At 51.6% G+C, this 22,575-nt stretch overlaps 1 protein-coding gene across 1 annotated transcript in view; it reads right to left on the minus strand.

The window, feature by feature from the left end:
• The window catches only part of IGF1R (insulin like growth factor 1 receptor), a 253,534-nt gene that overhangs the window by 188,649 nt on the left and 42,310 nt on the right, over positions 1-22,575 (minus strand). Inside the window, exon 2 of the mRNA XM_033099996.1 lies at positions 19,063-19,608. Coding sequence (XP_032955887.1) covers positions 19,063-19,608 — 546 coding nt within the window. The remainder of the gene's footprint in view (positions 1-19,062; positions 19,609-22,575) is intronic.

The following is a 22,575-nucleotide window of genomic DNA, read 5'->3' on the forward strand; positions in this document are numbered from 1 at the left end:
GTGGCTAGGCTAGCAGCAAATGGGGGCTAGCAAGAAGATGGTGGCTGAGCCTGCAAGCGGCACAGTGAGGGTTGAGAATTGTGTTGCTCCTGGTTCCTGTGTCTCCAACCCAGCCGCCAGCGAGAATATAGTGGTGTGACTCCCCTACCTATGGCTCCGTGGGTGTTCCTTTTTGGCCTCACCGTGTCCTGCGTTCTTATGTGGGGAGCGGGACCAGAGACCCCGTGTGACACCCCGCACGACACTGTGCCTCATGGAATCTTGCCTCTTTTCACCCACGAAACATTCAACACAAGCACCCAGCAGGATGAAGTTACAAACAACCATATTGGAGAAATTAGGGGGACCGCTGACACAAATATTCTTTTAACTAGGCTGTTAAGCCCAGATGCCTTCCACACAGGGCCTTGTGATCCCATACATTTTTAATTATCAAATCATGGACCTGCACAAACAGGGGGTTCCAAGAGAGAACTGTTCATTCCAAGGGAAAATCGTAGCCACGCCTGCCGAAAACACAGGCATGCGTGTGTACACGCACACGGACACGGACACACCTCATCCCAAGGCCGTTCCAGGGCTTACTGTTGGGCTCTTACGGAGGATGAAGGTAAATCCCAGGCTTCTATTCCTGAGAAAGACCAGTGCCCGGTGGGAAAGGTGAGGAGGTCCCCAGTTCATGTCCCCAGGGTCCCCAGCTGGGGAGTTCCCGAAGACCGCACACAGAGCCTGATCTCAGGAAGGTCAACCAGATGTGGAAGAGTCTACCTTAAAAGAAAATAATGATAAGGTGGGGTTTTGTTTTAACGCAAAGAAGTGTAACAGAGAAACTAACAAGTGGGCCATCATACTGTCCAGGTGATACCTGTTGGCCCGTGAAAAGATTAACTGCAGTGACAGCATGTGGCAGAAATCCAACAGCAAGACAACAGCGCAGGTGAGCGCGGAGGGTCAGCCAGCGTCTCCAGGCCCTTTCCATGGAAAATACACGCTTATCGCTTTCTGAGATTCCTTCCGATAAGAGCCGACGATGACACTGGCATTCACCAGCATACATGCCCTTTGTGAAGGCGCGCCTGAAAAACCGCACGGACGACACGCAGCGGTCAGCACCGTGTTACACACAACTGGTACCAGCATATGAAGATCTAACTTTTTACAAACAGCCGTGTGGTGAGGATGCGACCCTTTGAACTGTACGAGTAGGAAGCAAACTCAATCGGCCCTATTTGTGGTGCCTGTGTGGTCATTCTTTCATTCGCTCACAGTTACACCCCTGGGAATGAAACCAGCGCAGGAGCATGGGCTCGGCATTCGCCGAGAAGCTGGCTTGGGTCGGGGACCTGTACTGGGCCCCTTCCTTACTCCTCACGATTCTGGAAGAGCACCACTGTCCTGTCTTACAGAAGAAGAGCCTTGGCAAGGTCAGCTCCGGACCAAGGCGTCAGCGTCAGCAGGTCGCAGAGCGTCGACTTTTAAGTTGGGTCTGTCGGATCCACCAGCGAGGGCTTTTTCAACCTGGGATAAAGGTGTTGGTTGCCCACCAGAGCAAAGGAAGCCATGGCAAGAGCTGTTCGGGAAAAAAGCCATCACCTACTCCCTGGGGTCTCACCCAGCAGCTGGCTTGGGGGGAAAGGGCAGAATGGGCTCCATCAAGCCAGCGTGGGGCACGGCTGGGGGCCACCCCTCGTCCTTTTTGACTGTCACATGAGCAGGTCTCAAGCACTGCAGAGGAGGAGGCACCCAGGCTGAAGCCTACTGGCCTGACCAGTCCCTCCCGCCGAGCCCAGCCAGCCTCTGCCAGACTGACGGAAGCACTGGTGATGGCCGAGGGCAGCAATCGGCAGGATGTCTCCCCAGAAACATCGCTTCTCACTAACACGCATGTCTTGAATAGCTGCTGGTGAGTTTACAGGTCCAGGAATGTGCAAAACAAAAATGCATATTTGCAACGTGTGTAAAAAAAGCCATCTTCAAGGAGTCCCGTGGCCAGCTCCTGCTCCCTTTTGCTCTGCTGGAAAAAGAAGAGGAGGGGCCCTGCTTTCCCTCAGCCGGATCTGCAGCAGAGCCTCCGGACACCTTTTCCGGCCCGCATTCCTTTGGGGTGACAGAGTGCCAGGCCAAGGTTTCCCCATCCTCCCACTGCCCCTGGATCGCATGGTGACTAAGCCCACCGGAATGCCAGCTCCTGCCTGACCTACCCGGAGGACAGGCGGCAGGGACAAAGCCCCTTGGTTGCCCAAGGCCCCTTCCCTGGAAGGAAAACCTGAGCTCTGCCCTCAAGCCCCAGGGGTAGTGCCTGAGGGGTGAGAGTCACTTTTTGTTGCCGCAGGTAGAGGCCACCTGAGTGCAGGTGACAGCCCACCACCCTTCTGTGGAAGGCTGTACAGAAGCATCTCGGCCCGAGACCCAGGCCGAACTAGAAAGGATTGGAAAGCCTGAGTTGCAAGGTGCACCTTTATCTCTTTGAAAAAAACTCCATGTCAGTGCTCGTGGCTTGCCTGCAGGGGGTGGGTGAGGGGCATAATTAAACTCCGGGCAGGCAACCACACGTTTGGTGTGCTCAACAAATAAAAGAAGAAAAAAATAAACACACAGCTAAGTGGCCAACTCATTTTCAGGAGCCTAATTCAGGGGAAAATAGGCACTCCAAGATCTGATTTCGATAAATCATTTCCTGACACTCCCTGTACGATAGTAACTTTTTTTTTGTTGTTACAAAAGAATAAAAAAGTTTACTGTAAACCACATCCCTTTCTTCCCTTACCACAAGCTGCCATTCATCAGCGCTAAAGCATCCACCCATTTAAAGATATTTTTACAAGATTAAAGAAGGGTTTCAAAAAGAAAAGAAAGAAATCTCCTGGTTAAAAATCAGCCAAACAAAAGGTGCTTGATCACGGATCGGAATCAAAGTTCTGCTCCCCACGTGACAATCACCCATCAATGTGAAAATGAGTCTCGTCTAAGAGGGTAGGTACTTAACAGTCTGACACAAAAGCAAGTGGTTTCACAATTAAGCATCTGTAATTTGAGTATGCCGATGGCACTCATTTTCATCTTTCCTTTATCATAAGAGTCCTAAGTCTTCTGATTCTGTAAAAGGGAAGTGAGGGGGAGGAGGGAGAGAAGAAGGAAGGGAGGGACCTTGGCTAGAGCAGGACACCGAGAATTCTCCAACATGGTTCCTCGCTTTTGCTGGCTGTGCATTCATCGGATGGGCGGGGGAGCGGCCCCCTGGGAAGTGGCGTGGGACAGCGGGGAGAGTGCAGTCACAGGAAGTCAGGGCTGGATTCCGGGTGGCTGCTGAGCTGCAGACCTTACATACATCATGTCAGGTCTCTGTGCCTCAGTTTCCTCACCCACAAAAAGGGACCGAAGGAGCATGCTCAGGAGGTGCCTGTTAACTGCTCAAGGAATGCCAGTTACGACCATAAACACAGTCCTTTCGAAGAGATTCATTGTCACGGGGACCCAGAGGGGGGCTGGGGTCAATTCACCCACGCCAAGACCGCATGCCGAAAACCACCTCCCACCGCATCCTTCTACACCCAGGGGTCCACACCCGCGGGTCCAAAAGGGGACTGGCATGCGTGGCACGGGTCAACAGTGTCACAGGGGGTCCCACTCGTTGTCAGCCACGCAGAAGTACCACGTGGGGACTGGGGTTCTAAGCTGCAAAACCTCCAAATGTAGGGCAACCTTCTAACAGGATTTGAAGAGCTCTAACCACAGATGAGCAAAAACGCCCTTTGTCAATACTGTCCATACCTGGGATTTAGACATAGATTTTTTTTTCCCTATTCAGAAAACGTTGAAATCACAAGGAGACAAAGAGTCTGACCTAATAAGACGCCGTGGTTGTCTTTCTACCATCAGATGCCACCTTTCCCCTGGCACCACTCGCAGTGCCTCAGTGTGTGGGGCTCACTGCGCTCACCCTCCCTCTCAGTAGACCAAAGGCCTGGAGAGGAGAAAAGGGAGCAGAGCAGATGACGGCCGGGGACGGGAAGAGTGTGCCCCGCTGGAGACAGTGGACGGAGGACGTCCCAGGTGCCAGTCCACCCGGCCCTCAGCGGTGTGGGCGTGGCCTCAGCGTCGTGGGCGTGGCCTTCGGGTTTGTGGGCGTGGCCTTGGCTATATCTCCTACTCCTGGTCCAAGTTGAAGTTTGCCTGTAATTCACGACGACTTCTCCCGGGGGATGAAACAGGGCATGTGAAGTTATTTCCCAGAAAGTGCTCATGAAATACAAAGTTCTAACTGCACTTCCGTATGTTCCAGGGCCAAAGCCTTTTCTTCGGTTGTAAGGGCAGCAGGTCCTTGAAAAACCAAATCTGTAGACGTGGTGTAGGTCTGAAGGATCCTATGTGAGCGACCAGGCATCTCGGCCTTCTGCTCCCTTCTTTCTCCACAGCAGGAGAAACCTCCTTTCACTTGCTAAGTCACACGTGTTCTACAAGGGCAAAGCACTCCAGACCCCGCACGCCCCTGTGCGCTCTAACCCAGGCCCTCTCCGCTAGAAAACCAGCCCCGTCAAGCACACCTTTCCATTACAAGGGAAACCGAGCAGGATGCGTCTGTGACAGCTGGGGGTCTGGGAGAAGTTCCTGTGAGAGCAGTGATTTAAGCGAAAACGAGCAGATACATGAGAACACGCACGCGCTGAGGTCCCGGGAGGCGGGATTCCTGAACTAAATCGGGGACCGGACTAAATGATCGCTGAGCTTCCTTTTGACTGTGAGATCTAGACGCACCTACAGCATTTCCCCAAACTGGCTTCTTCATCCCACACTAGCAGCCCCTAATTCTCGGGGCCCAGAAGCCACATCAAAGGCACAATCGCCCCCTCACTGACCCACCCAGAGACACTGCCTCTCCCCCCAGGAAACTCATTTCTGGGTCCATACCTAAAATTTCCTTTACATGAAAAGCCAAAAAGTTGAGTCTCCTTTAAAAAAAAAAAAATTAATCTTGTAAGCTCTTCGGTTTGGGTTAATAGGTGATTTTAATGGAATGATTTGGTCAGGGCATGGGGGGGCTTGATATACAACACACAAAAAGTTAATGGTTACCTGCTGGAGTTTGCTTGAGTCTACCTGTTCAAAAGGTAACTCATTTCCTGTAACCTGAAATAACAAAATAAAATCCTAGAAGAAATGTAAGTGTGTTTAAGCCTTTCCATTTTCTCCAAGTATTTATCACTGATACAACTAACTGTGGGCTGGGCTAAACCGCTCCAAAGCTTTTCCAACCTTCTCATTAAATTTGCCCCGCCCTCCCGTAATAAAAATCCTAAGAAACTTTGGGCATCTGAGCACATGACGCAGCATGACAGAATCAAATCCACTGAGTTCCAATCTATGGCTCCACTTAAAAAACAACAACAAAAAAAAACGTTAACAACACACGTTTTTACACATGCAAATGGCATCATAAAGTACGCATTGGGAGTCTTCCGACAAGAGTTGCATGAGCTGTTATCCATTATCTTCCAGGCCTGGGGATTTTAGCTTTGCATCCTCACTACCGAGGTTGCTCAGAAAGCAGAATCACGAGCAACTGCCCTACACAAACGTCTGCACTTTTACAGCCTGTAATCCAAATATACTCTATTAACAGGCAGGAAAAACCCAGCTAGCTTCCAAATTCCCCCTTCTTTCCATGACTTCAGGGGACAGCCTTTCCCACCATTTTATCTTTGCATTCAAGTACCAGGAGCTGAAAGACGCAATCAATTTACTATTTCTTTCTGCTCATTTACATGACGTATTTGTTCCAGCAGATCCTCTCGGCCACACATCTTTCCTTTGCCCATTTGTGTCTGCATACTTAACATAGATTTAATATTTCTTAAGGCCAAAAATCGCACGCTGAGTATTTCTTTGGGGAACAGAAGAGACTCAAGGGGAGAGGGAGCATGTCTGGAATCCCTTTGTTTTCTCATCGACAACTCCGAAGAACGATGCTCAATCAATTATAAAAAGTTCAAATCAGCACCCCCACATTTGAGATCCAAAGTTGGGGGGAAAGCAAAGGAGAAAGAACTGAAAGGAGAAGGAACCCCATGCTGGTTTGGGACAGTGTCAGACACTTGAGCAACCTTCCATCATTAAACTTGCTTGGTGGCCCCCGTGATGGAGCAGGGAGTTTATCCCAGATATGGACCACAAGTCCATGCTTCATAAAAATCATGATAATGCACCCAAAATCCACCATGCAGAAACCAACGTGGGCCTTCGAGGGCAAGAATCACATCTCCTCCTACTTCTCACCTCCGACAGCACCTGGTGGATGTGCGCCGGGTTCATCTTAGACAAGCAGGAAGCTGTGAGCGTGAGTCCCGGCTCCTGTTCCCATGCACCGATCCCTGCAAAGCACCTTCTTTGTTTCCCCCAAGTTCCCTGAACATCTGGGAAGGGCTAAGCCCTCAGAGAGGGAGTCTTATAGAGGATGGACGGATGGATGGATGGATGGACAGACAGATCAACCTCAGATAGAAGTGAAAACCACCCGTTTACCATCACCAACCTGCCCCATCCATCAGGTAACAAGGGACCATCTTCTGCCCCCACGGAACAAAGCTGGAGGCAGAGGTTAGATATAAATGATACCTGAGTCCAACGGGCTTGGGGGTGGATGGGTGGGGTGCAGGGGAAGGGTCACTCACTGGGGGGCACCTCCACCACCCTGGCCTTCCATTTGTATGAAACCGTCTACTCCACATTCCGAACGCCTGGCAGAGGTTTGGAGCGCAAGCCATTCACACGTCGAGGGCCGTGTATACAACGCTAGGCAAACAGTATTGAGCAAACATAGACATTCTCAATGACAGGCCTCGATTTCACTCGCGGCAAACAGTTTGACCGTGCGGAGCTCCGAGTATGGAACTCTCCCCCCTCTCAGCGCTGAGCACTTGAGACCTCTCTCCCTCTTTTGGCAAAAAAGGCTGGAGCGCCGCAGCACAGCATACCTTCTCTCTCTTTGATTTCTTGGAATGTTCCGGGTTTTTATCTTATCTCACAACAAAACCGTAAGTTTCGTTTACCTCCTACTGCCTAGCATGGAACCTGCAGGGAACTAGCTGACCGGTGGAAACCATGGCAAGTTTGGCCAAATAACCAGAGTGAAAACCTGCACAGACACATCAAGAGCTAGCTTCGCTGTTACTTGGCATTCAAACCTCTCCACCATTCTCCCTTAACACAGGAAGGGTCTGGGAATGATACATTCTCTTTCACTCCGTGGATGACACTGGATTCAGGTGAACGAGAATCAGGAAACCCAAAATAATGTGCAACCCAGCCGAGGAGAAGAACTTAACCCGAATCCTGTGTATCCGTCCATCCGTCCATCCGTCCGTCCTATATACGCGCACTCTCTCACACGCTCCCTCCCTCAGTCACGCTGAAACTCTATTGCTATTTTAGTAGCTTTATTCATTCCAGCTAGAACCAGCTTGGTCGTCTGAAAACACCGTATCAATCCCTTTATAAACGCCCTGTACCTATCAGTGCCGGGACTGGAGTGGGTCCCACGCCGTCTTACGTAACCAGGCGCTGCTCTCACACTTGCGTACCTGCGTGAGGACCCCTTAGCCCACGCGTCACAGGGCACCTCCCTTCCCTCACAGCCAGCCTCCGCCTCTTCATGACAACCAAGTCACTCAGAGCTACGCAGGATCAAGCCCACGTGGGAGATGGATCTGTACAAAAACCTCCTCCGTGGACCTGCCTCTGGCTGTGCGGGTAGAGAACGAGTCACAAGCCCTAACCCCCAAGTGGCTTCTCATCTATTTGGAGAAACAGACAAACGATGAGTGAGCCAGGGGAGAGAATGGGTCACTGAGCCAAGAGCATGGCAGACTCTCCAGACCAGCACCCGAGCGACATGCAGGCATGTGAGCCCTCCGTTGGGGGGTGTGGGGAGGTCTCCTGGAAGCCTGGACCTGAGCCAAGCCCTGACGGAGCGAGAGGATGATGGTGAAGAGAGAGCGCAAAGGCTGTGGCCTTGGCATTCGCTGTTTGTTCAGCTGACACTCCCCGGGCACACTTGCCTGTGCCAACGTGGCCACAAAAGACACCCACCCCTCACCCTGCTGAGAAAGCATCTTCATTTCGCTCTGATCATCCCCAAAGTACTTCTGAGTCCACAGCCCCTGAGCGGCACCCAGGCAGACACCAGTCACTGGCCACGAGAGCAGGAAACTCATGGAGCTCTCGTCATGCTCGGATCCTGGATGAGGGAAAGCTTACTGCAGGGGAAAAGAGTGATTTAAGTGAATTCAAATTCATTCACCATAATTGCGTTACACCGTTACATCGATGTCTCTCAAAGTACTTATGAATAATTCACTTGGGTAACAGCAAAAGCCAGACCAGAAAAAGTCACTTCAAAGACACAACATAAATCCTACTGAACTGCCGACCGCCATGCCTCCTCTAACTACGTTTACGGCCTCCTACCCTGTCACTGTGATGCTTCACCAGCCTCCCCGCCGACATCTGCTACTTCCCCATCAGCCCACTGGAGCGGGTACGCGGGAGTCCACCATCCACCCTTCTGGAACCTCGCTCCCAACCGGTCCCTAAGGGGAGGGCACGTCCAAAAGAAGTCGACGGCTTCAAGTCTAGTTGTTTCCATTCTCTAGCCGTGTTTACTGAAAGTCAGGCCAGGGGACCCATCCGAAGTCCCCAACACCCCATCTGCAACGACGACTCTCAGGGCTCTCTTGGTTCACAAGGTGAAACGAGGAGACCAAGGAGCAGGGGGTAAGTGGCCGGCGTCGGGTTCCTCAGCCAAGCTCTAATGAAGAAGGTCCAGTCAGTGCTTCCGCAATAAACAACAATATTTCGTGTATACAGTTTTCATGCAAATGCCATCGCTCGTGAGGCAGGCCTGCCCCTTTGCTTCCTGCCATGTGATGACCCAGCCACCTGCCTCTCCACCCTGGCTCCAGAGATGAGAAAGCAACGTCGAGAGGTAGGCATTTCTTTCTTTTCATTTCTTTTCCTTTTCTCTTGATAGTGGAGGAATTTGAGACTGGAGTTCCGGGAAGTCAAAGAGCTGGCATCTGAACAGTGCACGCTCCCCACTTTTAAAAACGCGCGGTGTACACCAGACTTGTGTACAAAACCAGAACCTGAAGCAGCTCCTGCTAAACCGTTCGTAAAGCCACTCCCCTTTTACTGATCTGCTGACGTGGGGTCTGAGTATCACCCAATGACCGTTTCTCCCGAACGACACTGAAATCCCTTCTCATACATCTTCCACGGCTCCTTACCGGTACCCTGAGGCTTTCCATGAAAGAAGATAACAGTCCCCGAGGAGACAGTTACCCAAATAAACATCATAAACCCTCCTGTGGGACCAATTCCAGCTGAGAGGCTGAAGTTTCCAGACCCCGCGGCATTCACAGGAAATCGGTGACCGAAGTCTAACCATTTCCCCCACGTGGCAATGGGCAGAAGGCACGGATGGGGCAGCCCCAAGAGCTGTCATCACCATACGGCCCACAGCCACTCTAAAATCAAATGAATCCTGCAAAACAAGTTGCTCGTAAAATGCGGTTGGTGCAGTTCTCTGTGGCTGTTTTATCAATCGCCTATTAATAAAAACGGCTTCAGTGAAGCACATCCAGAACTCCCAATCCACTACATCCACGGACGTCCCCAAGGACAGCTTTTTCTCAGCAAATAAGAAATTTGTTTTATATGTTGCGCTAAAGAAGCTTTCTTCCGAGACAATTATACATTCTCAGAATCCCAATTCGTCAGCAATTATAATGTCAAGATCCTCCACGCCTCGATTCCTAGAGTGAACCCACAACGATGGCCAGCCCTGCGGTGGCACTTGGGGCAGGAAACCCAACGATCCCAGGAGACAACGCTATGTCACATGGCCCGTGTCACCTAGGCTGCATGTGAAACTATAGAGGGGGAGTACGACATACACCTTTGTGAATCTGGGCCTGTCTTTCCTCGGGAGTAGAAGAAAGGACAGCCTTGCTTCAAACCTGTTTCCTTGGCACAGTGACTCAAAAGCTCCTAAAAGAAGGATCGATGTATGAGAAAATAATCCAATCATTTCAAGTTCACTGAGGAAGAGACCAAAAATATATCTCCACAACGTGGCTGAGGGAGAATCTAAGAACCTAATAATATCATCTACTTAGCAACGCATAAGGGGCCATCCAGAAGTCAAGAAATCAGAACAAAAACATCACACTAGGTCACAAGCCCAGGAACAAAGCTAGCCTCTTCTGGACCTAGGGATCTGACTAGTTTCCATCTGTCTCTGTATTATCACCAACCATCTTTTGGGGGAGAAAACAGTCCTAATTCGGACACAGCGGCTGCCCGGGAGGGGTTTCTAATAATATCTGCCTTCACTGTGCCTTTATGCGTCGTCGGCTATTTGCTTCCCAATCTTCTTCTATTTCTTTGCCCCTTTTTTACTGCTTAAGCCCAGCTCCTCGGTCTCAGCAGCTGCTAAAAGCCATCCAAGCTCTTTGCATCTATCCGGAAATCCAACGGCAGCCTCGGTCCATAGATCTGCTGCCAAGGGCAGATGTAGGCGCATTGCAGCTGGGCCTCCTCCCCAGAGGCCGCTGGGCACACGCAGCGCAGGGCTGGGGGCTGGACAGTGCGGTCAGCACACAGGGCAGCCAGGCTCCACACCACAGGCCTTCCTGCAAGGGGTCCCCCTACCACAACCTCACAAACTTCACCCACGTTCCTTCATTAGGACTTGCAAAAACAAACTCGAGGCCACTCCAGCCTGGATCGGTCCGCACAGCTTTTCTACCCAAGCTATGCGTCCATATCAGGCACAGCGTCCCCAGACACTGCTTGCTCCCCTCCCACATGGATTCTGTGGAAAATGGCCCAGAGAAAGGGCAGAGGAAGGGTGGTTATTTTGTGACCCACGCAGACCAACAAAAAGTGACTTCTGTTCAATAGTGAGATAAAACAGAAGCAGGGCTTCTGGGAGAAGGCCTGAAATTCCTGCACAACATTTCCCACCCACCTGATCCCCTTGAACGGAAGGAAGATCTGAGAGAGGACAGAGAGCACCAGTGTTTGTTTCCTGTGCCGGAGATGAGAGGAGGGACGTGAAACAGAACAAAACAGCCAAAGCAGGAGAAGAGGCTGGGAGGCAGAATAAAGTGGTTTGTGTGTACACGCGTGCACACACACACACAAATACACACACAGAGCTAGTGTTCTATACACATACACACATACACCCACGGAGCTAGTGTTCTACACACACACATACACACACACACACACAGCTAGTGTTCACACACACACACATACAGAGCTAGTGTTCTATACACATATACACATACACCCACGGAGCTAGTGTTCTACACACACACACACACACACAACTAGTGTTCACACACACACACACAAATACACACACAGAGCTGGTGTTCTATACACATACACACATACACCCACGGAGCTAGCGTTCTACACACACACACACACACAGCTAGTGTTCACACACACACACACACACACACACACACACAGAGCTAGTATTACCCAAAGAAGAGAACAAATGGGCACGTGCTGCAGCCGGTGACAGAGGGCTGGCTGTCTGTACTATGTGAGACCTGCACTTGACACAGATAAAAATGTATGACCTTGTTATCTTCCCCCAAAATTGTGCCCACTCTGTAAGCACTTGACTGTTCTCCGCAAAACAAAACAAAACCGAACAAAACACATTTTAAAAAGACACCCTTTAATGTCGGCATCAAACCAGACCCTTGTGGATATTTCTTAAATTCTTCCCAGCACCACGTTTACAAGCAGAATAAATTCACAGAGTCTGATAACTGAAGAAATAGAGTTTCCATGTAACCATAGAAGCCTCACCGGCACCCCGATATAGATGTGTGTACCTCACTGAATGTTCTTTAAAGATACGACTTATCTGAACAGAAACAAGAATTCGAACAATTTGGATTGAATTAGCAGGAACCACTCCTACACTGTGCCATGCTATTTATGATAATTGGATTTTTTGCAATTTAGGAAAAGCAATAGAGAAAGGCCATTGACGATATGGCAGTAAGCGTAGTACACACTCAGTCCAGCTTACGGCTCGGAATTGTATGTGACGTGAGCGCAGCTCGTAGGTCCTGGAGTTCAGTCTGATTTTTTAAAAAGAGTAGCAGCTGCTACCTTTTCCCAAACACCTACTATGTGCTGGGCAGACCGTGTGGCGTCCACTCATGCGTGGCACTCATCTCAGCACTTGTGAACATAATTCATCCACTGTTCCTAAACCTCTGCCATAGGACACCACTTGTCCCCCCAGGGGTGTAGTTTTTATATACAAAAAAAATAATACTAATACACCCCATTTGCACAAAATTATATATTCTTGCCAGTTTCAATGTTAACATGCCAGGATGGTCTACAGGGGGAAATCACACCGTCTAGGTGCCCCCTATATGTGACCCAAAGGCGCTCAAACTGAGGGTGGCAGGCACGTGACGGTGGCTGCTACTCTCCAGGATTCCACAATGTTGTCAGGGACGGCCACCCCAGGAATATCAGGAGTGAGGCGCTGACCGATCCGTCACCCCGCAAACTTTAGAACAGTGGCCAGGCTGACCCTGCAGAATGCACAATCTTCCGTGGACGGTAACTCTTCCCTGCCTCTGACTCGCTCTTTTTCACCAGCCCCCAAAGTTCTCCTGGCTCCTTGACCTGAGATGACAACTGCCTCCCCCGGGCTGAGACCTGCTCTGCTCCTCTGCCCCCTCCCTCCAGGCAGGTCACATGGTCGCCAGGCTCTGCGGGGAGCAACTGCCCCAAAGACTGAGAAGCGAGGCCATTTGGAACTAGATGCCACCCCAGCTCTCATTACAACATCCAGCTCAAAGGCATGTGTTAGCTAGTGGCCGATACGGACCAGAGCTCAGAACAGTCTAGATCTTAGATTTCCACTTGGGGTTCCTTCTTCCACATAAAAGGTCTCTAAATGTCTGAACTCCAGATTCCCAAGTTACGCACGTGATAGATGCCTGCTCGGTTTAATATCCTGTGTGTCACAGACAGAAAGTCCCATCTCCAGCCACCAGCATTCCCGGAATACCTTGGCTGTCTCTTGCTTCCTTCCAGTCAAGGGGGCACCCATCCTAGAGGGTGCTCAGAGACCCCACCTCCTAGAGCCCCAGCCCCTGAGTGGCAACACAGGCTCGGAGGAGGCATGGCTTCCAGCCCCCCCAAGAGCCCAACTTCTGAGGCACCCTCTGCACTCGAATTAACCGACATCGTCCAGGGCAAGGCCGGCCACGCGCCCACAGGTAACACATCCTCCGCACTCTAGTGGAGAACGTCACCCTGGCCTCATGGCACGCTGGCCTCCGTGCAAGAAAAGCAAGAGAGAAATATTAGCACAGCAAAAGACAGAGGCTTCTTAGGAGTATGAAGAGACCAGAACGATCTCCCAAGTAGGTGTGACCGGTGTGGTCCGAAGGGACTGCAGACCCTTTCCAAACACCTAGAACTGCAGAGACCACCCTAGGAGAGTCGTGCGGAAAGCTTTCAGTCTCTAAAATGAGACGCTCCTTAAAAAAAAAGGCACTTCTGAAGGGAGTCCAGGGGAGTGACTCAAGTGAGAAGGAGCCCAGCACAAAGCCTCTCAGGACTAAGTGAGAAACGTGGACACAGGCTGCTGCACGCCCTTGGTCACGAGGGTCCCATCAGGGAGGGGAGAGTGTGACTTTTTTTGACTATAAAAAGCAGAGGAATCCCGTGGATAGAGATCCCCCCACCCTGAAGCAGCTGCCCAGAGCAGGGGCCTTGTAGGGGAAGAGACACAAGCTCCTGCGGACGACACGGAGGACACGAGGCCGGGGCCTGCTCCCCGCCCGCCTGCCCCTCCAGGGCCCACAGGCCTCTCTGTCTGCCCCGCCTCCCAGGGCAGGTCCCTCTCCTGATCCAGGCACACAGCGTTTCCCAGAAAGACAGAGTCCTCGCAAGGAGCTGAAACTTTAAAAGAAGAGGAGGAGGATGGAGGAGGAAGCGGAGGAGAAGACGTGTTAAGATGAAATATCACATCACACGCGTGGGGACTCAAGGCAGAGAACCTGCGCGCCCGCATCCAGCAGATGACTTACAAATGATTAAACGAGCCCCCCACTTTTACCAGCGGGGCCAGACATACCACTCGATTAGCAAATGAGGAAGGCAAGCGATTCCACGGCCCCTACCAACGCTGCCCCGTGGGAGGAATTCGGATCAACGAGAACCTGTAGGGGGACAAAATGTAGGACTGTCCTTTTCGCACCACTTGCCTTCATTGGAAGTCCCTGGTCCCATCAGTGAGAGGGCAGCCAGGACAGTTTTCCTTCTGTCAACAGGAAGAGCCACTGACTGCCTTCTCCCGCGACAGCGCCAATCTGCTCTCTTCCTGGTTTCCCGTTTGGAAGGCGGCGGGAAGTGCAACACGCCCCAGGACCACTGCGGGCGGGCAGTGCCCTTCTGATTGAAGCGAGGATGCATCCCCAGCGGAGCCAGCGCCCAACGCGGCCAGGCCTGCGCTTTCGTGCATTTCCTGCATTTCCTGGCAAAGACCAGGCCTTCTCACGGGCAATGCAGTGACGTGAGCAAACTCTGAGCTGTTTGTCCTAACAGGTTAAAATGTACTTGGGGACTAAGGTTAGCAGTGAGGCATTGTATTATTTAGGGTGGGATAGGGGTCTCGACCGGAAATCAAGTACCACAAAGCTCCTAAGGCAAGCAAACACTAGGCATCAATCAGTCAGGCAAATTCACCAGGGGGCAAGAGAGCCACAGGTCTTCCGCAAGGAGTCACCCCCATCCCGTCCCCGAAAGGGGTTGGCTTTCAGCAAATAACTGTTGCCCAAAGCGGGGAACAGCGCGCCAGGCCAAGCCTCAGCTTTTAAGATGATTTGCCTACTTCTCCATCATCTCTGGCCTTGAGTCCTCCTGACAAGAGCAAGAGAAAGCAGCTGCCATCCACGGTGGACCGCCCCTGCCAGCAGGGCTCCTGGGTCACAACCGCCATGAAACTTACACAGGAAACACCGCATTTCCGAATCCTAGAATCTTTGGGCTCGTTCAGGACTGTTACTGCCCACTGTTCTCTGCTCAAGGGGGGAAGTGAATCTTTTCGACATTAAATCTTTCCCAAGCAGGTGCCGTGCTGGCCCCGTGCTCTCCGAGTGGGAGGAAACGTCCAGGATTTATTCGGCGGTGCAATAAGGGCCGCTGCCGGGCGCTGCAAGAAACGCTCTCTGGAGTCGGTGAAGTCCCAAAGGGCTCTGGGTGGCAAAGGCCAGGCTGTAGGCCAGCCCGGGGGGCAGCGGGTCTGCCGGGGAGCGGCAGCCGAGCACCATCACGACCACGGACACCGCAGGCAGAAGACAGGGAGGCAGCTAGTTGGGCGTGTGGCCCGGTGGCATGGGGTCCGGTGGCAGAAGCCCCAGTTGCTTCATGGTGTGCCAAATGCTCACACCACAGGATTTCAGAGCGGGCGTCTCTGGGTCAGAGTACGTGTTGGGAAGGTCACGGGCCAAGGTGGAGAAGCAGGCAGGCTGGAGAGAAAGCCGGTCAGTGAACGGGCAGATCAGAGCAACGTTTCAGACGGGAGCAACTTGGTGTCCAGTGGCAGACGGAAGCGTCCTAACGATGGCCAAGTTCCTGACGTGGGGGCTGGGCAGGCAACATGCTGCCCCTCTAGAGAGGGGAGAGAGGAAACACTCCGGGGGAGAAGCGAGGACCTGGGGACGGCCCTCAGAACTGAAACACCCACAGTCATCGGGATATGAGTGGACACACAGGTCTCAAGCTCACAAAGTGGTCTGGGCTGGAGGTGACATGTGAAGCCAGATACAGGCGGGAAGACGGCCCAGCTCCAGAGGACGAGGGATGCTGGGGAACACAGTGCAAAGAGGGCCTAGGATGGAGCTCGAGCAACCACGAGCTGGGCAAGATCAGACCAAGGAAAAGGAGCTGGGAAGACACGGCTGCGGAGGCAAGAGCAGACTCGGAAGTGACGTCGGCAGCCGGGGGCAGCAGTTCCGTGTTGACCGAAAGGAAAAAGCCATACACAGTGGTTTGAGGGTCCATCACTTTTCAGGAATAACTCTAGTCTGGATAAAGCCACCCCTCAAATCGTAAGGGCAGAGAGAAATACAGAAGTGTGTAGAGGACCCAGGGAGCAGGAATTTCCTTGATGGGTCTGTCTACCACGCCGCCTGTCACTGCAGTCACTATAGACGAGAAGTTTTCCCGCAGAGCGTCACGTACAAATGGCATATCAGCACTCCATAAGCACGTGTTGCTCCTTTACACCAAAAACTGCACACACACGCCACTGACGTGACCTCTCTCTGCAGACGTCCTCCCTATGTCGGTCGCCAGCCCTGGGAAGAGTAACGGAAGGGGGCCCGTCTATGCTTCATCTTTATCGATGGCCAACTTATGGCTTACGGTGGCCGCAAGGCAGACATTCTGTCTGGCTCTCTGAATGATTCCTAAGCGTCCTCGTGGAGAGGGGCCGGGCTGTCACCGCTCAGGGCTCAGCCAGATAGATGGTGTGGGGAAGAACCCGCGGCCTTGGAAGGAATACTTGACCGCAGAACTTGCAAGGAGGCCAGCTGCAAGCCACATCTGTGATGTACAATTGTCCGGGAGCCACATAAACAAGTACAAAGAAACAGGTGAGATTCCTTTCGGTGGCATAGTGTACTTGCGCTACTATGTCCGAAATATTACCCCTGCAACAGGTAGTCAGTGTGAACCATATGAGACCTACCTTCTTTTTTCCCATCTTATGTCACTGAAATCCCGTGTGTAGGAAAGACTTCAAATTCAACTAGACTCATCCGAGAAACCTGCCCGTGCTTGTTTTCAGGACAAGGTAAAGGGAAGACCGTTTCTCCGAATGCTGTTATTCATTTGAAATAAATACTCCACTGTGAAATCACAAAAAAGAGACAGCAGGACGGAGACAGAGGAGAGGGGGGCTGACAGGGGCCTTGGAAAAGCCAGGGTCCAGCCAACGGGGCGTCAGCATCAGCCAAACCAGCACCAGAGCCCAGTTTCTAACCCCCTTCCTTTCTCATGCATCCTTTCTCATGGTGCATTTCCTTTTTCTCCTTTTAATCTTCCAACAGCCCTATGAGGAAGACAGGATCCATGCCATTTTGCAGATGAAGAAACTGAGGCCCAGGCAACTTAAATTACTTGCTCATTGCCAGTGATGGCTACTGGACCTGGACCCAGACCATGCCGTGCCCCAGCTCCAGGCCTCTTCAACCAGCTGCTGGTCAGGAACAGTCAACACTCCACAGTGGGACCAAAGCGAGTATCAACTGAGTCGCTGAACACGTACCCACCTAATAACGTTATAAATAGCACCTCCCTTTTCTACAGAGCTTAGTTTTCAAAACACGCGTGCACATGTTTGATCACCACGCAGGGATACACGTGACTGCCCTGAGGAACGTTCTAAAGATGCCCAGCTGCAGACCAGAGGGCTGGCGGGCCGCGGTCACGTCCCACGTCCTTCCACTACCCGTGATGCCTCCCTCCATGATACCTGTTTCGTGTCAGGTAAAATTTTTAAATGTCAATACTACTTAAAAACACATTTTGGTCTTTTCTCAAACCGGGAGATGCTCTCAGATATGGCACAGTTTTAATCAATCACACATGTGACTTTAGCACAGTGCTTCCCTCCAACCCTAGGACACAGGGGGTCTCCAAGGGGCCTGATGGTATCCCCAGCTCTTCAAGGGCCTGGCTGCAGCCAATGGGACCCCTTCTCCTACAAATCCGATGTTCACGTGCACGCTCACTGATCAAATGATACAAGTGTGAAATGCGTCCTCGGTCGAAGAAAATATCCTTTTCCCTGCATCAGCCCTGGCTGGACGAGAACTAAAACAACTACCTGCAGGGTCTGGCCTTTGATTTGTTACTTTACAAGGCAAGCCTACCAATTTGGGATTTCTTGGCTCTCCGTAACTGGCCGGAGTACATGGGCTTCTTGGGTCTTTAACCATTAACAATAGCTAGTTACAGCTAGCACACCGATTTCCAACCAGGGAGCGAAACCTTCTTGGCCAATATACCTAAGCATTGCCGAAAGCAACAGGGCAACGGCCCAGAGTCACGTTTTAATACCAAAGAACCTGGCTGTCAAGGTAGTGATCACAGTAAGACAAGTTCAATTCCACTCGTGAGAAAAGAAGCATATTGCAGATAAACACACAGGAAGCTTCAAAATACCTCCACCTGACCCCCAGGAGCAGGCAACACATTTCAAAGTTCTTCCACTAAGTGATTACTTAAGCCTTGCACAAGTCTTCAGGAAAGAGGTAGAAGAAAAAGGAAACGAAGCCCGGGGTGCACAAATGCACCTCGCTCCACAGCTACCTGCAAGCACGGCGAGAACCCGGGACTCCTGGAAGCTGGCCTGGGGCTCTCCCACATCGGCCAGATGCTCACCATAAACCAGGACAGCCAAGCATCAGATTGTCATCGGTAATTAAGGACCAAGGACAGAGTGGTCACCCCTTTCCCTGGAAGTGAGTTGGCTCTTTTATTTTTCCTTTAGTCAACCCTCTGCCAACAAGCTGCATGCGAAGAAAGCCCTGCTGGACCAAACAAATATCCTCTCACGTCAAGGATGAGAGCTGATACGTAAGGGCTCACGTGCTTCCGACACCCCAGGTCACCTTTCCCACAGGAACTCAAAGCAGAAGGCCGGCAGGCTTCTAGCCCAGAAGGGCGGTGCCTCATTTCCACTGATTTCTAGTGTGTGATTTCAATGGTCCCGACTGCAGCCATGGTGGCCTCCAACCAGCACGCCGCCATCCTGTGTTCGCTGAGTACCCAGATGCTACAGAAAGCCAACCAAGACCCCTCAGCTCCCCCCCCGCCCCCTGTTTCCACACATCCTAAATGCCACTGCCCCCGCCCCGCAGAGCCCGTGCACTGACGAGGAGCGAAGGGAAAGGCGGCGAGGACAGAAGGCGAGAGGCAGAAGGAAAGGGGGACTCTTACTTTTCTGGCAGTGATTTGTGGTCCAGCAGCGGTAGTTATACTCATTATTGATGGTGGTCTTCTCACACAGGGGCTTCTCCTCCATGGTCCCCGGACACAGGTCCCCGCATTCCTTCGGGGGCTTGTTCCCCACGATGTAGTTGTTGGAGACGGCATCGAGGATGAGGGACCAGTCCACCGTGGACAGGTAACACAGGTCGGCATTCTTCTCAATGCGGATGGCCCCCCGCGTAATGTTCCTCAGGTTGTAAAGCCCGATGTCTTTGAGGTTGGTCATCTCGAAGATGACCAGGGCGTAGTTGTAGAAGAGCTTCCAGCCGCGGATGACCGTGAGGTTGGGGAAGAGGTCGCCGAGGCTCTCGAGGCCGGCCACGCGGAACAGCAGCAGGTACTCAGTGATGACGGTGAGCTTGGGGAAGCGGTAGCTGCGGTAGTCCTCGGCCTTGGAGATGAGCAGGATATGCAGGTACCCCTCGATCACCGTGCAGTTCTCCAGGCGCTTCAGCTGCTGGTAATCGTTGCGAATGTCAATGCCAGGCCCGCAGACTGCAGGGACACAAGAGGACAAGGGCGGGACCCGTGTGAGTTAAAAAGAGGCTATTTTTAAAACAATGTGCCAACCCACCGTACGGGCAGTTTTCAGGACATCTCTGTATGATCATTGAAAAACAAGACTCCATTCTGCACGGCCGGCCGCCGTTCGGTGTGGGCTGTAGGCCGACTACGTGGGGAGCGAACCAGTCAGCGGGCATTTACGAAGCACCGCCTGCAGGCCAGACGCCGTGCAACGTGCTCACCAACCATGGGAGATGCCATCCCAACCTCTGAACGTGCAAACCACAGCTCGGCCGTCAGGGTCGCACAGGAGCATGTGCAACCCAGGCCAGCCGGACTGCACAGGTCCCCACCCCTCCTGCACAGCGCCGGCTCCCAACGGCTGAAGGACAGCTCAGCAGCCCAGTAGCCACAACTTAGTACCGCGTCCCGCCTCAAGGACACCCAGCTGTCAAGTCTGCACTGAGACTGCGCTCTTCCGTGACTTGGAAAGTAGGGACTCAAAGAAGCATGTGCCATGTTTCCTGCTATCATTTGACCTGGGCCAAATGGTTCTCCTCAATACTGCATGAATGGAGATAGAAAGACTAAGTGAACAGGCAAAGAATGTGTGGTTTGTCCGAATCAAAGAGGTATATCATCCCAACTTTAGTAAAGTGTTTTATTAATCAAGAAAGCATATTTCTGGTAGACGCGTTAGGTAATCAACAGCAAATAGAGAGTAAAAATCGTCAATAATCTCAACAGCCAAAGATAATCACAGTTGCCACCACCGATGCCAATTGTCCTTTCTCCATAAATAATTTAAGGTAAAGGACATCAGACAATAATATAACTTTCTCAAACACACTTCCTTCACTTAATGTTTTACCAAGTCAACAAATGTCCTTCTAAACCATCATTTTAAGAAGGAAACAGTAATTTCAGGGTAGGCCTATACACCACGAAGTCTTCTTTGTTCTTTTTAACCAATCCCCTATTGTTGGACATTTAGGTTACCTCCAGTTTTTTTTACATCACAAACAATACCCGAGTGAACATTCCCAGCAGACATCCAAGACTATTTTCTTAGGGTAAATCCCCAGAAATGGAACTGCTGGGCCAAGGCATTGGCTGATTTTAAAGGCTTTTAATAAAAATGGCCTCAAAACTAGAAGACTTGGTTTTATTTTTAAAATTCTAGCCAGGCACATATGCAAAGAAACTCGCCTTTCCTGGGATACATATATTTTTAAATCCCGAAACCGAGCATTAAAGTGTCTCTGACAGAGTGAAGTCTTCTGATTGAGGTAATGCACTAATTTGGAGGACACAGTAGGAGCTGCATGGAAAAAGTGCCTGCCCTCCGAGAAGACACATGGCTAAAACCCATGATATACCCCTGCCATCCGACGCAGGAGCTGGTAGTGGATGCAAGTCCACTCTAGTCCAGTGTGACTGCATAAGCAGGACAGACAAGGGTCGCCATGGAGCGTCCTGCAGACAGAGGCCCTTTCTGTTCAGTGACCAGGGACCCTTTCTGAAGGGTGAACGGGCTTCAACACTGGACCTACTACTCCCGAGGCCAGAGACAAAGCAGGAGGCGGTATGTTCAACGGGCAGCAAATTCACGGTCAGGGACACAGACCAGCGGAGGAAATGCGTTTGGGGCACGTGAGTGATCCAAACCACAGGTGGGAATGAAGGCTTTCATCTTGGGAACAAGGCCCCTCCTGAGGCTCCCGAGGTTCCTTCTACAGGATTAATCCGGTGGTCACTGGAGGTCAGAGACCACTGGAATGGAGAGAACCAGGTCTCCATCAGATGTCCGCCACCAGCACGCTCTCAAAATCAAGAACTGTCACCCAGCTTGAATGGGAAAGTCTTTTTTTTTTCCTTTTGTACTACTATTTTCCCACTCAGCCCAGCCTAAGCATTCAGACTCCTTCCACACCACTATAAATTAAGTCTATTGGTTTGCCCTTACGTAATAAACAGAAGTTTCTACAGAAGAGTACTTCATTCAATCTATTATTGCATTCGATGTGTGTCTGATCAGATTATAAAGTGTTAGGCTTTGATTTGTTTGCTACCATTTGCAACAGACCAAAACATTCAGCGCCCAGGGAAAGAGCCTGAAGACGCATAACCAAAGTTTGCTGAGCTTTCATATCGCAATCCACACACACTGGGGAGACACCAGCTTCCCTCTGCCTCCTGCCTCCCCTCCACGGCCCCCAGAGACCACTCAGCGAACAGAAGCCACACGACAGAGCCGGGACTGACAGCTCTTCCAATGAAAGAGACGCCTCCGCACTGGACACTTTCCCCCCATTTACACAAGAAGAAAAAAAAGGAGCAAGAAACGACCCACTTATTCCTGAAGAGAAGATAAGCCCAAAGCCACAAAGGGCAGGGCAGGACCGGGCCCCCAGCTGTTCGGGATTTTGTGAGTGATGGCTTCGGTCTTTGGGATGTTTTGTGATAGGGACAGAAATGGGAAAACCCGGCTGGACGGTGACTGATAGCACCACATTCAAAGGGCACAAGCCACAAACAGGAAAGAGACTGTAACGTGCTTCACTTGTGTGGCGAGACGATACAAGCACAGGGGGAGGGAACAGGCCACACCACGTGTGAAGGAGACACGCCCTTGCTGTGCTCCTCATCAGTGATTAAAGGGCCATCGCAAAACATGGTTTCCCCCTTTTCAAAGCAACAGATATCCAAAAAGCTGGGAAAACTTTAGGGAAGGCCTTGGAATATGAGCGCTCAGGCAGGCCTGTGAAGATTAATCGCAGTTTATGAAATGGAGGCCAGCAGGAAGCGGGGGAAAGAGGACAGCGGGGAGGCAGGGACAGTGAACAGGGACAGCAGAACCGGGACAAATGGAGGACCCCCAACGTGGGGAGCAGGGGGCATGGGGAAGAGAGGAGGGTGGAGGGCCATGGTGGCCTGGTACCCAGGTCAGGCCACCTC

This window comes from Rhinolophus ferrumequinum, chromosome 28 (assembly GCF_004115265.2).
Source record: "Rhinolophus ferrumequinum isolate MPI-CBG mRhiFer1 chromosome 28, mRhiFer1_v1.p, whole genome shotgun sequence".
In the NCBI taxonomy this organism is placed as follows: Eukaryota; Metazoa; Chordata; class Mammalia; order Chiroptera; family Rhinolophidae; genus Rhinolophus; species Rhinolophus ferrumequinum.